The following is a 15,583-nucleotide window of genomic DNA, read 5'->3' as shown; positions in this document are numbered from 1 at the left end:
AGCATAAACTCCATAGCTTGCATAGATATCAACCTGGACAGGTTTCGATTGATTCCTCTGTTATTGAAGACAGCCTGATTCCTTTGCTTCCATAAAGCCCAGATGGCAAAAGAAAAAAGAGAGTACCACGGGATACCTTTGACAATGGAAGAAGACTTTGAACTAGCATTAGAACTCAGCCAGCTCTGAATATCTTGAGAAAAAAAATTTGCATTGCAGATATGAGCACCCAATTGATACCAAATCGGTTTAACAAGCCGACAATCACGGAGAGCATGGGAAATAGACTCAAGTTGCTCAAAGCACAAGGGGCACGAAGTGTCTAGAAGGATACCTCTTTTTGCTAAGCACTCCCTAACACCAATGCTGTTATGCATGCACCTCCAAATGAATATTTGGATTCTGGGCAAGGTCTGAAGCTTCCAAATCCAATAACCCGGAAAAGAATCAGCTGCCATATGATCTTTGGCTAATAAGTAAGCACTCTTCATATCAAAATTCCCCTTAGCAGAATACTTCTAAGCTAGTTTGTCACTACTTCTAGCTATTATTGGCAGAGGAATAGCTTGAATGTCAGCTTTAATTTCTGGGGGGAACTCAAAAGGCATTGCAACCCAATTCCAACCAAAAGGAGCACGAAAGTCTTTCACAGAGAGGCTGGCTGATCCTTGGGGAAGTGGACCTTGAATGATTGATCTGATGGGACCATTATTTAACCAGCAATCCGACCAAAAGTTGAGATTACTCTCATGCCCTGGCACCCATTTAAACCCTTTATTATAAACAAGTTCTCCTTTTTTTAAACTCTTCCAAGTAGAAGAACTTGGTAGCTTCCACTCATTTCTAGAATTGATCCGTTGCTTCGAACAGTATTTGAATCTGAGAACTTTGGCCCATTAAGACTCCTTTTCAGTGTGGAATCTCCAATTAAGTTTAGCTAGGAGAGTCGTGTTTCTACCTCTGGTAGATTGGAGGCCTAACCCACCAAACTCTTTCGGCTTAGTAACAGTATCCCAGTTAACCCAGTGCATTTTCCTTATATGATCAGTGGATCCCCACAGAAAATTCCTGTTGACTCTATCAATGCCATCGAGAATTTTCTTGGGTAAAAAATTACTCTGCATGACATAACTAGGAATGGCTGAAGATGAAGCTTGAATAAGAACCATTCTACCCGCCATGGATAGGAGATTGGCCTTCCAACCAGCAAGTTTCTTTTTAACTCTATCCAAAATGGAACCAAACTCATGCCCCCACCTCCCCGGGTGTTTAATAGGAAATCCCAAATACTTGCTGAGATTGTTGGTTGAGTTGAAGCCCAATATGCTAGTTAAAGTTTCTCTTTCTTCAGGATCGACATTAGGAGAAAAGAAAACACGGGACTTTGCTTCACTGACTTTCTGCCCAGATTTAGCACAAAATTCTTGAAGGACAGAACTGATGGCTGCACAGTTTTCAGAATTTGCACTAGCAAATAGGACCAAATCATCTGCAAAAAAAAGATGAGAAAAAGCCGAGCCACTATAAGAAGCTTTAACAGGATTCCACAACTTGGCAGTGCACTTTTCCTCAATTAAATGGCCCAAGAACTCCATACAAAGGATGAAAAGATAAGGGGAGAAGGGATCGCCTTGTCTGATACCTCTTGAGGGAAGAAAAGGATCGAGGCTGCCGCCATTAAAGAGAAGGGAAGTGGACACAGATGAGACACAGTTCATGATGAGCTTGATGAGGTTTACCGGGAAATTAAAAAGGGTGAGCATCTCCCTAATAAAGCTCCACTCAATTCTGTCATAGGCTTTCTCTAGATCGATCTTAATAGCCATGAACCCTCTGTTCCCTTTAGCTCTCCCAATGGTGTGAATTAATTCTTGGACGATGATTGCATTGTCAACACCTCTCCTACCTGGGATGAAAGTGGTTTGGTGAGGTGAGACAAGGGAATCCAGGTGCGGCCTGATTCTAGCTACAATAATCTTAGTGCTGATCTTGTAGACAGAATTGCATAAACTGATAGGTCTGTAATTCCCAATAGTTTCCGGACCTTGAATCTTAGGAATGAGAACAATATGAGTACTATTGAGATACTCGAGGATTTTCCTATCAATGAAAACTTTCTCAACTTCCTTCCTTACTGAATCTCCAACTAAAAGCCAAAATCTTTGAAAAAACCTAGCATGTAACCCATCCGGCCCCGGGGCCTTGTAAGGCTTCATGAACCAAAGAGCCTCCTTAATTTCTTCAATGGAAACCATGGCGTCTAAAGAAAGCTTCTCCTCCTCAGAAAGTTGAACATGCCACTGACCTAAGCAGGAGGGCTTCCAAGAGACTGCCTCTTGGCCAGTGGTATACAAGGTAAGGAAACCTTGCCTAAAATGCTCCATAACATCCCTTTCCTTAGTGATCCATAACTCCCTATCATCCTTGACTGCTCCTTGACTGCTGCAATGTGATTTCTCTTCCTTCGGGCAAGGGCAGAAACATGGTAAAAAGAGGTGTTTCTATCCCCTTGGATCATCCAGTTCAGCCTGGACTTCAACATCCAGAGATCTCGCTCCTGGTCCAAAATAGACTCCAGTTCTTTTTGGAGTTGATTCTCTAGATGAATAGAGGAGTTAGGATTGTTAGCCAGAGCCTTTTGGGTACCATAAATTCTAGCCAAAATTCTCCTTTTTTTCTGATGGATGTTTCCAAAATGGTTCCTATTCCACACTGTTGCATCCTTCGAAAAACAATCAATAGACTCCGCTAAATCCCTATTCCCATTCCAAGCTTTAGAAACAATGGTGGGAAAGGAGATATCGGAAAGCCAAAACTCTTGAAACTTGAAAGGCCTAGGGAGCTTGACTGTTCTGACTGAAAGAGTTTCCAAGAGAACAGGGCAGTGGTCAGAGTGACACCTCGGAAGATGGGTAACTCTAGCATTTGGGTACATAACACACCAATCCGGGTTCATAAAAAATCTGTCAATCCTTTCCAAAATCAAATTATTGAAATCTCTTTTGTTAGTCCAAGTATATCTAGGACCAGAAAATCCCATATCTGCCATACTGCATCTATCAAGACAATCCTTAAAAGCCAGAGATCGATTGATGTGAACACCTCTACCTCCAAATTTATCCTCATCAATTAACGGCTCATTAAAGTCACCAGCCATAACCCATGGCAAGTTGTGTAATTCTGCAACTCTAGTTAGGTTTTCCCACAATATGTTTCTTTCCTCAGACCTAGGACTAGCATAAATAGCAAAAAACAACCAGGTGAGTCTAAAGTTTCGTACCTGAACTTCAACATGAATTTCCTGCTCGGTCTTCGCAAGCAATTGCACCTCCACTAACTCTGAATCCCAAAGAAGCCATAATCCACCAGAGAATCCGATGGTATCTGTGTGAATGGCTCCGTCTAGCGGCAATCTGTTTGTAATAGCTTTAGCTCTATCCCCTCCCAATTTAGTCTCCATAACCACAGAAATTGCCGGATTGTGCTCCTGGACTAGATTTCGAATATGACCCTGAAAATTAGGCTTCAGGGCACCTCTACTGTTCCAGATAATAAAATTCATGATGGATTGGAGATAAAGAGCCAAACAACAAACTTCAGAGAATAGGGATGGCTCTGCTCCCTTCATCGGAACCCGGCTGATCTCCGGCCATACTCCTATCCTTGCTGACCAAGCTTTGGTTAGCAAGTTGAACTCCTGCACTAGATTGCAAATCAACTTCCAGGTTACTATCCTTTGGCGCATCATCCATGGAGTAAGACCTCTTCTCTCCAACTTGATGGGTATGCATGCTCCGAACATTCTCACTTCCGTCAAGACAACTGGTTTCAGCATTGGATTTTGCTGAGAATTCGAAGGTGGCACAACTGGGATGGTTTGATTCAGACCGAGGTAAAGGAGGATGAGTAAGGGAAGTGATGGAGATATTTTCAAAAGAACCTTCTACACAGGGATTAGCGGCGCACTTGGTTGGAGTCTTTGACGAATGATTCCTAGCCAAACTCTTTTTGCCTTTTACTGAGGATGGGAAAGTAGTGGAAGCTTGGAGAGATGGGCCGGACTTGTTAGCTTGTCTCAAGTTTGTCACTACCGTTTCAAAATCGTCCACAAGAGGCCTGGCCCTATTTGGGCTTGAGGTGGGTTTTTCCTTCTAAGTAAACAAGCCTGGGGCTTTTTGAGTCCATAATTTATCTCCAAATTTTGGCCCGGTCCCAGATTTGGAATTTGCAAGTCTACGTGGCATATTCTTGCTAGATGAAGGACCACCAACGGACATGTAAGTCCCTTCTGCAAACACAGGAGTCAGGTGGTTAGAGGAATTCCATGCCGCACTACCAGCACTCCCCGTACCAAGCCCAGTACTCTGACCTGTCCTTGCTCCTTTTTGTTCGTTACATCTCCTGCTCACAATCATCCACAGACCATACTGCCCCTCACCGTTCGTCGCCTCACACGCATTGTGTGTGCCTCACAAGCATTCCGTCATCTTCAACGTTGGTTTGGCTCACTGGAACTTCCTCTGCCTGAGTTTGCGATTCCTTCTCCTTGCGAATAGTATATGGGCAAGCTTCAACCTTGTGCCCAATTCTTCCACAAGAAAAACATAATTTTTGGATTCCCTCATAAGTAACCACCTGCTCAAATCGGCCGATAATTAAGCTATTGACAAGCGGCCTGTTGATGTCAACCTGGATGCAAAGTCTAGCATATCTGCCACGCGCCTCCATGGCTGTATGAGAATCAATCCTAAGCACCTTGCCAATGGATTCACCAATTTCTTTGAGCACTTCAGTTTCATATAACTCAATAGGGAGCTCATTGAGTCTGATCCAAACCGCGATGAGCGAAACATTTGCCGTCGATGGCTTGAAGAATGGCTCCCACGGCCTCAAGGATAGAAAATGGTCACCTATGAACCACGGGCCCCTTTTAATCACCCTCTCTAGATCATCCTTGGAGTAGAATCTGACTAGGAAGAAACCGTAACTAAGGTCGATGCAATCCATCCTCTCTTCAGGCCTCCATAGCTGAGACAACTTGCTCTGCATATAGCTGAGACCTAATGTTCTCCCAACTAGCTTCACTATGATAGCCTTAGACCAAGGACCTCGAATGCGCCGCTTCGTATCACTGGACAGCTTGATTTTCACTTGCCCCTCATGGACGGGGAAGGCTGCCTGACCATTCTCATCGTCAGAGTCCATGTCTTCTTCCATATGGTCGGTCAAGTCGAACGCTTTAGCAAAAGCACCTGGTATTTCCCCCACCAGTTTATCCTTGAAGGAAGTTCTGTTAGTGAAACCCGTGGCTTGGCTTTCTGACGAGGGCGATGAAGCCCAAGACCCACCGTTGAACTCAGCATGGGTGATATCTTTTACCTTCTTATTGCTCCGGGCCAGTTCGGCTTCTTCCTCTCTAAAGAGCGTTCTTGGTATTGTACGTAAGCTACTAGTGATGTCGAGAACTCCACATTCAACAGTTGGGTTTTCTGAGTTTGATAAATACTATGTTCTTATTAGTTAACCGAAATCGCATGATAAAGGACATGTCTTCGAAATATAACCCAAGCAAGGCTTCATAAATACAATAAAAAAAAAAAAATTTAAACCAAAGAAAATCAGTTGATCAAGAAGAAGTTGGATTCTCTAGAACTACACCATGCCCAAGTATAAACAGATTATGAAAGAGCTGTAGATAAATGTAGGGGTGTGCACTATGCAATCAATTCATTAAATCTACCAAAACTAACTCAATCCAATTCAGCCTAGCGAGTTCATTGGATTGGTTGTGGGTTAGCCCGAACTCACCTATGCACACCCCTAGATAAATGGTTACATGTTATTTATCCTTGTAATAATTTTTTTTTTTAAATTCTTGATATTTGCAATTTGGTAGATTATATTTTAAGGCAAAACTTAGATACAGTACCTTAAGTACAATTCCTTAAGTATCCCTCTTAAATTTTTGATATCTGTTCATTTTAAACATCTCTCCAAACGGCGTTAAAATCCTCTCTATCTATTTACTTTTTTATTTTTTATTTTTTCTTCCTATCTCACAAAAACTAAAAAACCCAATGACCAGATTTCTTCAGACTTCTCACACCCAATTTGAAGAAAAACTTCTTCAGCAAAATCCATAATCCATAGGTTGTTTTCGAAATTATGAAACACATTGACTTCAATTTTCATTTAAAATAGATTTATTGGTTGGAGAGATGAACTTTGTTGTACAAAAACTTCCAAGACCTTGAATGCCTAATTCTCTCTTTGGACCGACAATTTCAACACTAGAAGCTCCCATTGATGCCAAAAGAGAAACTATCACAAAAATTGTGTTACCACCTCTCATGGATGTCTTTCACTATTATATTTGCTGATTGAGATTGCTGTAAGAAATGAAGGAATTGCTGATGTAGTCAACGAGTTGGAAGGTTTGGTAGATTTCGCTTGCAATGGACCAGATCTGAAGCCATTGGGTTTTTTGAGAGAGAGAGAGAGAGAACTAAAGCAAGCCAGAGATTGAGAAAAATAGGAAAAAAATGTCTTTAATGCTGTTTGGAGAGATGTTTAAAATAGACAGATGTCTAAAATTTAAGAAGGGTATCTAAGGAACTGCACCTAAGATATTGTATCTAAATTTTGCCTTATACTTTATTAATGAGATTGGATGACCTGGTTGGATACTTGGATGTTGCATAGATTTAATTTTGTGCAAACTGTGGGCTGAACTCAAAGTTGGAAGTAGACAATTGTGTGTTTATGCTTTAATTGACGCATTTTATGTTTTGATGCTAGATGAAGAAATGATAAATTTATATTATATATATTGATGGAATCTTGATGCTTTATTTTGATCATCAATGAAGATTGGTTTGAAATGCTGAAATGTAATGTATTTGAACATATCAAATACTGATTGGTTGATAATATTTTGCATATAAATCTAATTTAAATATTTATAATCAATAGTTGTATAATTGAATACATCATAACAATTACGGAGAAAAAGAAAATTAATCAACATATTTTTCATTCTTTACCAATAACGAATATCATGCTTGATGCACTTTATCCTCTTGTATCATGTTATCCCACTATTCAATCACATCACTCTCCACTCTCCAAAGAAAGGAATTAAACCCCTGTGAAAGGAAATTCCAAAAATTACGACAAAATAATAATAATAATAAATTAATTTATATATTGTCTCCTACGTCAATATGATAGATTGATAGGCAAATAAATTAATAAGCATAAAAATTTCTTACTTTGATGGTGAAAAAATAAATTCATTTTATTTAATAGAGTTTCAGTTAATTTAATTGATAAAATTTCTTATTTTTTTAATGGTGAGAAATCAAATTCACTTCATTTTTCTAATTTTGGCTTTGAAATTTAGCCAAAAGATGACATTTATCCTTCTTATGTTTGATAGTTTCTACTTTTGTTACTAGAACTCAGAATCCAATGATTTGTCGCAAGTGCTGAGGAGTGCATCCACGGAAGATAGAACAGTCATACTGACCATTCTTGATGAAACATTGGCAAGCCCAGGCTCTGTTCTTGATCTCTTCCTAGAGAGCTTTCGAATTGGACAAAAGACCCAACAGTTCTTGAATCACATAGTTGTTGTTGCTGTGGATAATCAAGCATATCAATATTGCATTTCTATACATCCCCATTGCTTCCAACTCACATCAGTTACATCCAAACTTGCAAAAAGAAAGGGATCCACAAGCCCAGATCACCTTACGCTAAAAATAATGAGATTTGACCTTTTCCTTGAAGTGGTTAAACTAGGTTACAATTTCGCTTTCACGGTATATTGTTTTTTTTTTCCGTTCTAGTAATTAAGAGGATGGTTATGATCATTATTTAATGTTGATAACTCCATACATATGCACGTTAATTTTTGGTTGCAGGAAGCAGATGTCATGTGGCTTAGGAATCCATTTGAACATTTCGACAATGTTAAAACAATAACACTTGCATGTGGTTCCAATCCACAAGGGGGTACCAGTACCATGATAGATAAGGGACTCTTCTTCATGAAAGCTGATGAAATATCCTTTGAATTCTTAAAAATTTTGCGTTTTGAGAGGGTTCTATTCCCCAACTATCTAGACAATTCGATTTGTGAGATGGTAACTCACAAGCTTAAAGGGTACAGTGTTAAACAACTGGACAAAACTTATTTTGGTGGATTTTGTGAGCCAAGTAAAAATGTGAGCAAGGTTTATACTATGCAATCAACCTGCTGCGACAATGTAAAGAGTAAAGTCCATGACCTCAGGCTTGTTCTTGATGACTGGATCAACTTCACAGCACAAGTGTCAACTAATGCTAGTACGGGGACGTCCCCTTTTACATGGAGAGCTCCGAAGAAATGCGTGGGATAAAAAAAAAATGCGTATGTCAAAATTTAGTCCCATGAAGTTGCCTCGTAGATAGCAAAGTAAAATGGAGAGGGTCTTATTCCGTTTGCTTGTAACATTAATCACGAAGTCAACTTGAAAGGGAAAAAATTTTACTAAAAGGACTTTGCACCGTGTAAAACTGTATATATTGGATTATTTGTGGCATCCCAAATAAGATCATAACTATTTATATATAGGTAGGGAAGTTTTGTTCTGGAACTCCAAACATGTAGCTTCCAATATCTACTTAGTGATCATGAGTACTATTGCCTTTCATTTTGGAAGTTTATCAAGATCACAAATTTCTCCTTAAGGCTAAGTTGCAGACCTTACTAATTTATGATTTTTTTTTTTTTGTTTTTTGTCCACATTTTTATTTATAAGATAAGATGGTGTTGTACTCACATGAAAGCAGCACTTAGAGTTCTTCAATATATAAAAGGAAAACCAGGTCAAGGGATTTATTTCTCAGCAAAGTCAGATTTGTAGCTCAAAGCATTCTGTGATGCAAATTGGGCAGGATGCCCAGCTGATACTAGAAAATCTCTAACTGGGTATTGTGTTCTTGGAAAATTCCTTGATATCTTGGAGGCCTGAGAAACAACCTTGTACAAACATTCAGGTATGTTTGAATAGGTGACAAATTAATCAATTATGCCTGCTTTAGCAATCCATCCTTAGCAATTAGATTTGTGTGAGCAGTGAAAAATTACAACTATTTACCCCAAATAGGCATAGTACGTTTATCACAATCCAAAAAACTACTTATTGATTGCTTCTTTGATTTGGGTTCCTCATAAATTAAGCGATAACTTCAAATCTACATTACACAACACAAAATCTTTACACCATTAACTAGATGCAAAGATATTAATCTTTTTTTCAAATACAACTTTAATTCAAACAATCTTATGTTCATTGTCATTAGTATGTCTCTCATGAAGAGAACCTGTATTTAAATCTCATTTTTCCCACTCCTTGCAACTTTTTTATTTTTTTTATTATAATTCGATAGTTAAGGAAGGGGAGATTTAAACCCTGAAAGTTTTCATTAAAAACATCAGGAGATCCAACCAGTTGAGCTACAAAGCTATTGACACCACTCCTTAAAATTTTATGGGAAAAATAAAGGTCTAGCTAATTAAAGATAATGCTTCTCTTTTTTTGGAGTTTAGAGCCTTATTTTCCAACTCATTATGTGGCATTTTATAATGCTATCAATGTTTATTATTTAAATAAGTCTCATAAATTATTAAAAAATTCATATGGCTAAAACCACATATTATAAGTTGGAGCAAGATAGCTTAAAACTAGTTTGGAGTTAAACTTTTTCCTTTCTTAACGCAAGAGTGAGTAAGACTTCATCAGTTCAACTATACCTACCCTATAAAAAAGAGAAAAATATTTGACTCTAAGCATGTTGAGAGTTTTGGACTCCAACCACCAATAGGAGGATAACATGTGTTCTGTCATGTACAATGCACATGATTCACTTAGTTTGTTGAGTTAATTGAGTCATGTGCATTCCGCGTGACAAGAATGAATATCATATTTTTATTGGTGGTTGGAGTTTAATGTTTCAAATATATTTAGAGCCAAACTTTATTAATATATATATATATATATAGAGAGAGAGAGAGAGAGAGAGAGAGAGAGAGAGAGAGAGAGAGATGGTTTTAAGTTACATATGGTGTAACTTTAAAGAGTTACACATTTTTTATGCCATTGGATTTAAGTAGATCCAACGGTCATTAATACTAATATTCTAATTGATCTTATGGGGTAGAAGAATTTAAATAAGGCACTTGTGCCACGTGTCATATCCATGGCCGAGGAGTCCATTGCCAAGCTGAGGCGGCCACACACTCGGACAATAAGGCCACATCAGTGGCACATTACCAGAGGAGGTCCTACTATTGAGAAAAAGCTTCGGAGAAGGGCTAGCCCTAACCTGACCGAAGGGTTGGTGGCTGCCCCACATTTAATGCATCCCACCAAACCCTATGGCTACATTTATGTAGAGAATACCTCTGAACAATGTTGTCTTGGCCGCCGCAACTTGGGAATGTATCTAATGGGACAAGTACTCAAGTGGTGTACTGGATAATCAACAAATGGAGGGATAAGATTGCCTGAAGGGAGCTATATAATATGAGAGACCCTCCAAAGGCCGGGGGACAAAATCTGTAGTGAAAACACTGTAGTATTAAGAAAAGTAACTTTAATCAAAGCTAAAAGAAATATATTCCAGAACTAATCCCCTTGGACATTGCCGAGGAAGAATTTTTGTGTGTCACGTTTGTCTATTTATTGCTTTTCCTTATTCTCTTACCATCCTTAGCCCATTAAGGGCGTTGTCCATTTCATTGAAATCTAGTTTTTCAGTCCACTCTCTACAAATTTATTATACTGGGCTCTTTGGGCCTTAATCCATTCATCTTTTGGACCTAAGAGCTACAACCCGCCCCTACAAATCTCATTTATTATCCCTTATTTTATACATTTCATACTTATTTCTAAACCCAAAAAAATTTATATGTTCTCTCTCCACTACACGTTTCTCTCTCTTTCTCTTTGCACGGCTTTTCCTTTATCTCCTCCACGGCCAGATCACCAGTAGCAATAAAAGAAATTTTTAAAAAAAAAAAAAAAAAAAAAAAGCCACAGCCTGCCATACTTTGTTGAATAACACAAATATTGCTGCCGTGTTGTTCTGATCTCCATGTTTTTGGTCCTTGGTTCTCTTCGATTCTAAGAGATTGAATTTAACCATACTTTTAAAATTATAATAGGTTATGTGCTGTTTTTATTTTATTTTATGAATGGTTGTGTGTTGTTTTTGAACTTAATTGTCTTGAATCCTATAAATGAGAAATGTAACAAAATTTTCATTTGGAGACTATATAGCAAAATTTTAATTGAATGATAAATGTAAAAAATATATAATATTTATTTGACCTGCTCATTTTTTACACTCACAATAGTCATGTGATTTCCTTCCTACCCTACCTCAAAAAAGCAAAACCTGCTTTCAAATTGTCTTTCCATTATTTCCCCTGAGCATTGTCCAATGACGGAAGAGTAACTGGATCATCAACTTTTAGATGGAATTTCCACAACTTGGGTCTTAGCAATAATTACTGCATAAGGATAATGGCTAGGAGGACGATTGAAAGCCATTATGGCCTTGCTTCTTAAAATTTAGAGTTTTGTTGTTTCTATCTTTGTATTATGTATAGTTGTAATTTATTGGCTTTTCACATGGAGATTGTGCATTTGAACAAGCCTTATCAAATCCATGTTCAAATTAGATTGAAATTAAATCGTATTCCTTTTCACTGCCAATTTTTGAACTCCTCCCCTTTCCCTTCCCTTTTCTCTTAAGCATCAAACCGCATTAATTTAATTTGGTTAGAAATGTGGAGATAGAGAACAACACGGCAGCAATATTTGTGTTATTCAACAAAGTACGGTAGGCTGTGGTTTTTTTTTTTTTTTTAATTGCTGGCGGTGACCTGGCCTTGGAGGAGATAGAGGAAGAGCTGTGCAAAGAGAGAGAGAGACGTGCAATGGAGAGAGAACGTTTGAATTTTTTTGGGTGTAGAAATAAGTATGGGATATATGTATTAAATAGGGATAATAAATGAGATCAATCAAATTATTAGTATTAATGAGGATCTTTTTTTGACTGTTGGATCTACTTAAATCTAATGATTTAAAAAAATATATAAATATATATATATATATATATATATATCAAGTGCATGGATGAGAAAGCATTTACTTCAACTTGCCTTTTAGATTGTACATAAATGGCATGTATCCTTTCAAATTATTCTCTCTCTTTTTGTAATGGATGCGATTCATTTCTTCCTCATGAATGTATATACCATAAAGGTTCCACCTTTCTCACAACAGGTTTAGAGAAAAGTCCATTCATTGAGAGAGATGGGAGCGTTGAGACTGATAAAGCCTGTAGTAGCATTCTTAATCGTTTTCGTTGTAAGCTGGTTGTTCTATAGACCTTCTATACCAACAGGAGTGACAGGAAATAAAAGGCTTCTCAATTTTCAATATGTAAGAATCTTTTCTTCTTAATCTTTATTTATAAGGTTTTAGTATTACTTTAATTGTAAGTCTTATCTTGGAACATTTTTCTGGGTGTTGAACATATGATTTTTTAGTATATTTAAATGATTTCGAGAATTATTATACCTTTGTTTTGGGTGTTTATTGTTTATGTCCAAACCTGTATATACACCCCTCTTCCTTTTCGACCCAAACATATGCTAGAGAAGCTCCTGACTCAACAGTTGGGTCTTCGGAGTTTGATAAATACTAGTATGTTCTTACAATCTCAACTGAAATCGCATTAAAAAGAACATGTCTTTCAAAGACATCACAGAGTTCACCCACAGCTGCCTTAAAAAAATCCTACAAAACCATTAGTAATAAAAATATCATGCCACCACCTCGAGCTTTAGGTCATGTGACAAATTCGCGGGAAGACATTATGAGTCTTGCTAAAGAAAATGTAAACGTGTTTGATAATTTCAACTTTTGTTACTAGAATTCAGAATCCAGAAAGTTGCTCCAAGTGATGAGGAGTGCATCCATGGAAGATAGAACAGTCATACTGACCATTCTTGATGGAACAAGGGGAAGTCCAGGCTCTGTTCTTGATCTCTTCCTAGAGAGCTTTCGAATTGGCCAAAAGACCCAACGGTTCTTGAATCACTTAGTGGTTGCTGCTTTGGATAATCAAGCATATCGATATTGCACTTCTATACATCCCCATTGCTTCCAGCTCAGACCAGTTACATCCAAACTTGCTAAAAGAAAGGGATCCACAAGCCCAGATCACCTTATGCTAAAAAAAATTAAATATGACCTTTTGCTTGAAGTGATTAAACTAGGTTACAATATCGTTTTCACGGTAAGGTTTTTTCTTCCTTTTTTTTTTTTTGGTCTAATAATTAAGAGGATGGTTATGAGCAATTGAGCATTAATATTTAATGTTGATAATTCCATATATGTGCACGTTAATTTTTTGTTGCAGGAAGCAGATGTCATGTGGCTTAGGGATCCATTTGTACTCTTCGATCCCGGTGCACGTGTAACAATTTCATGTGCTTTAAGGGGAACCAAAATCCAAGATAAGGGACTCCTCTACATGAAATCTAGTGCAGAAGCCATCAAATTCTTAAAATTCTTGCAGTTTAAGAGGGTTCTATTCCCCACGTATCTAGACCGTTCTTTTTGTGAGATGGCAGTTCACAAGCTTCAAGGGCACACTAAATATGTGGACACTGGTTATTTTGGTGGATTTTGTGAGCCAAGTAATAATATAAGTAAGGTTTATACCATGCAATCAACATGCTGTGACAATATAAAGAGTAAAGTACATGACCTCAGGCTTGTTCTTGATGACTGGATCAACTTCACAGCACGAATGTCAACTAATGCTAGTAAGCCTAGTATGGGGCTATCCTCTTTTTCATGGAGAGCTCCAAAGAAATGCATGAGAAAAAAAATTGCTTATACCTAAATTTAGTTCTATGAAGTTGCCTTGCAGATAATAGCAAAGTAAAATGGAGATGAACATTCACGAGGTCAATTTGAAAGGAAAAAAAAAAAAAAAAAAAACTGAAAGGACTTTGCACCATGTAAAATAGTACATATTGGACTATTTGTGACATCCCAAATAAACAGAGGTTGTTGTTATTATAAAGAAGTTCATAACTAGTATTTATATATAGTCGGGGAAGTTTTATTCTAGAATTTCAAACAGGTAGCTTCCAATATCTACTTGTGCAGAACATATAGTACGTAGCAACTTAGTGATCATGAGTACTATTTCCTTTTATATTAATTTCTTCCTTATGATTGTAAAAACCATAAAGGCTCTTCCTGTCTCACAACAAGTTCAGAGATGTTCACTCATTGAGAGAGATGGGAGCGTCGAGACTGATAAAGCCTGTAGTAGCTTTCTTAATCATTTTCGTATATTATGCTTGCTGTTGTATCAATCTTCTATACCAGCAGCAACGACAGGAAAAAATAAAAAAGGCTTCTCAATTTTTAGTCTGTAAGAATCTTTTCTTCTTAATCTTTATTTATAGGGCTTTAGTATTACTTTAATTATAAGCCATATCTTGGAACCTTTTTTTGGGTGTTGATCATATGATTTTTAAGTAACATTTTTCTTATTTTGACACATATATACCGATGCGGCTATAGGGGTGCCGCACCCGCATCTGATGCAGCCCAACATAGGGTGCGGTGGGCAACGCCGCTGCCCGTGTGTCAGTGCCGCATCAGAATTTTTTTTTTTTTTTGTTTGTTTCCGGATACACGTTAACTCAGGCTGATTCATGCCAATTCGGGTTGAATCGAATCGTATCAGTCGAAACAGGCCGATTCAGGCCAAAATTGACTGATTTGGGCTGAAATCGACTTTAAATCAGGCTGAAATTCAAGTAAAAATTAATTTTAAAAAAAAGAGTGCAAAACACACCATTTAAACTTGAAGCTTCTTTAAACCCAAAAAAAAAAAAAAAAAAAACCCTAAAATCTCTCCTTCTCTTATCACTGATTGCTCTTTGGTCTCTGCCTCCCTACTCTCTCGCTAGCTCACTCACTCTCCATCTCCCCTTTCTCACTCCCTAAGAAGCCACGGCCGCTCACTCAAGGTCTCAATCTCTCCATCTCTTGGTCTTAATATCTCCACAACCACTCTAGGTTGTATTTAATTTATGAACATCATGTTTTAGTTATTATCTACTATTACGCTTAAATTTGGTATATATTTATATAATGTGAAAAATTATGCTTAGCAATATATAGAAAATATAAATAAAGATTTTTTAAATAATTTTTTAATTGACGCACCCTGCCACACCTGTACCCTACTTTTTCAAAAAGGTGTAAATGCATTTTTAGTCTCTACATTTTGGGGACATTTTTATTTTGGTCACTACATTTTCATTTTACCACTTTTAGTTCCTAAACCAATTAACGCGTGACATTTAAGTCCTTACCGTCACCCAACTAACAGAAAAAGCTAACGTGGCAAACGGAGTGTTCTGTTAACATAGTAAATACTGATATGGCAAATAAAATAATAATAATAAATTTATTTATTATTTAATAAATGCCAAGTC

At 37.5% G+C, this 15,583-nt stretch overlaps 3 protein-coding genes across 3 annotated transcripts; 2 read left to right on the top strand and 1 right to left on the bottom strand.

Annotated features, from left to right (window-relative positions):
* Positions 1-2,305: 2,305 nt before the first annotated feature.
* On the bottom strand, positions 2,306-3,562 carry LOC115969955. The gene has a single exon (XM_031089599.1). The coding sequence runs from the start codon at positions 3,560-3,562 to the stop codon at positions 2,306-2,308; it is 1,257 nt and encodes a 418-aa protein (XP_030945459.1).
* Positions 3,563-7,463: 3,901 nt separating this feature from the next.
* Positions 7,464-8,521, top strand: LOC115976246 (uncharacterized protein At4g15970-like). Its single transcript, XM_031097418.1, has 2 exons — positions 7,464-7,823; positions 7,926-8,521. Exons 1-2 carry the CDS (start codon positions 7,767-7,769, stop codon positions 8,400-8,402), a joined length of 534 nt encoding a protein of 177 aa, XP_030953278.1. The 5' UTR covers positions 7,464-7,766; the 3' UTR covers positions 8,403-8,521.
* A 4,514-nt stretch (positions 8,522-13,035) lies between these two features.
* Positions 13,036-13,968, top strand: LOC115969944 (uncharacterized protein At4g15970-like). The gene is made up of 2 exons (XM_031089589.1): positions 13,036-13,356; positions 13,480-13,968. The coding sequence occupies exons 1-2, from the start codon at positions 13,036-13,038 to the stop codon at positions 13,966-13,968; spliced, it is 810 nt and encodes a 269-aa protein (XP_030945449.1).
* Positions 13,969-15,583: the final 1,615 nt, after the last annotated feature.

This window comes from Quercus lobata, chromosome 2 (genome assembly GCF_001633185.2).
Source record: "Quercus lobata isolate SW786 chromosome 2, ValleyOak3.0 Primary Assembly, whole genome shotgun sequence".
Classification (NCBI taxonomy): domain Eukaryota; kingdom Viridiplantae; phylum Streptophyta; class Magnoliopsida; order Fagales; family Fagaceae; genus Quercus; species Quercus lobata.
Note: the sequence above shows the minus strand (reverse complement) of the source record. Positions and strands in the feature narration are given on the sequence as shown.

Excerpts from the sequence above, each read along its gene's own strand:
- LOC115976246 (XM_031097418.1), top strand. The coding sequence starts at position 7,767 with ATGAGATTTGACCTTTTCCTTGAAGTGGTTAAACTAGGTTACAATTTC. Across the intron at positions 7,824-7,925 it reads GTTACAATTTCGCTTTCACG|GAAGCAGATGTCATGTGGCT; the intron begins GTATATTGTTTT and ends TTTTGGTTGCAG.
- LOC115969955 (XM_031089599.1), bottom strand. The coding sequence starts at position 3,562 with ATGAATTTTATTATCTGGAACAGTAGAGGTGCCCTGAAGCCTAATTTT.
- LOC115969944 (XM_031089589.1), top strand. The coding sequence starts at position 13,036 with ATGGAAGATAGAACAGTCATACTGACCATTCTTGATGGAACAAGGGGA. Across the intron at positions 13,357-13,479 it reads GTTACAATATCGTTTTCACG|GAAGCAGATGTCATGTGGCT; the intron begins GTAAGGTTTTTT and ends TTTTTGTTGCAG.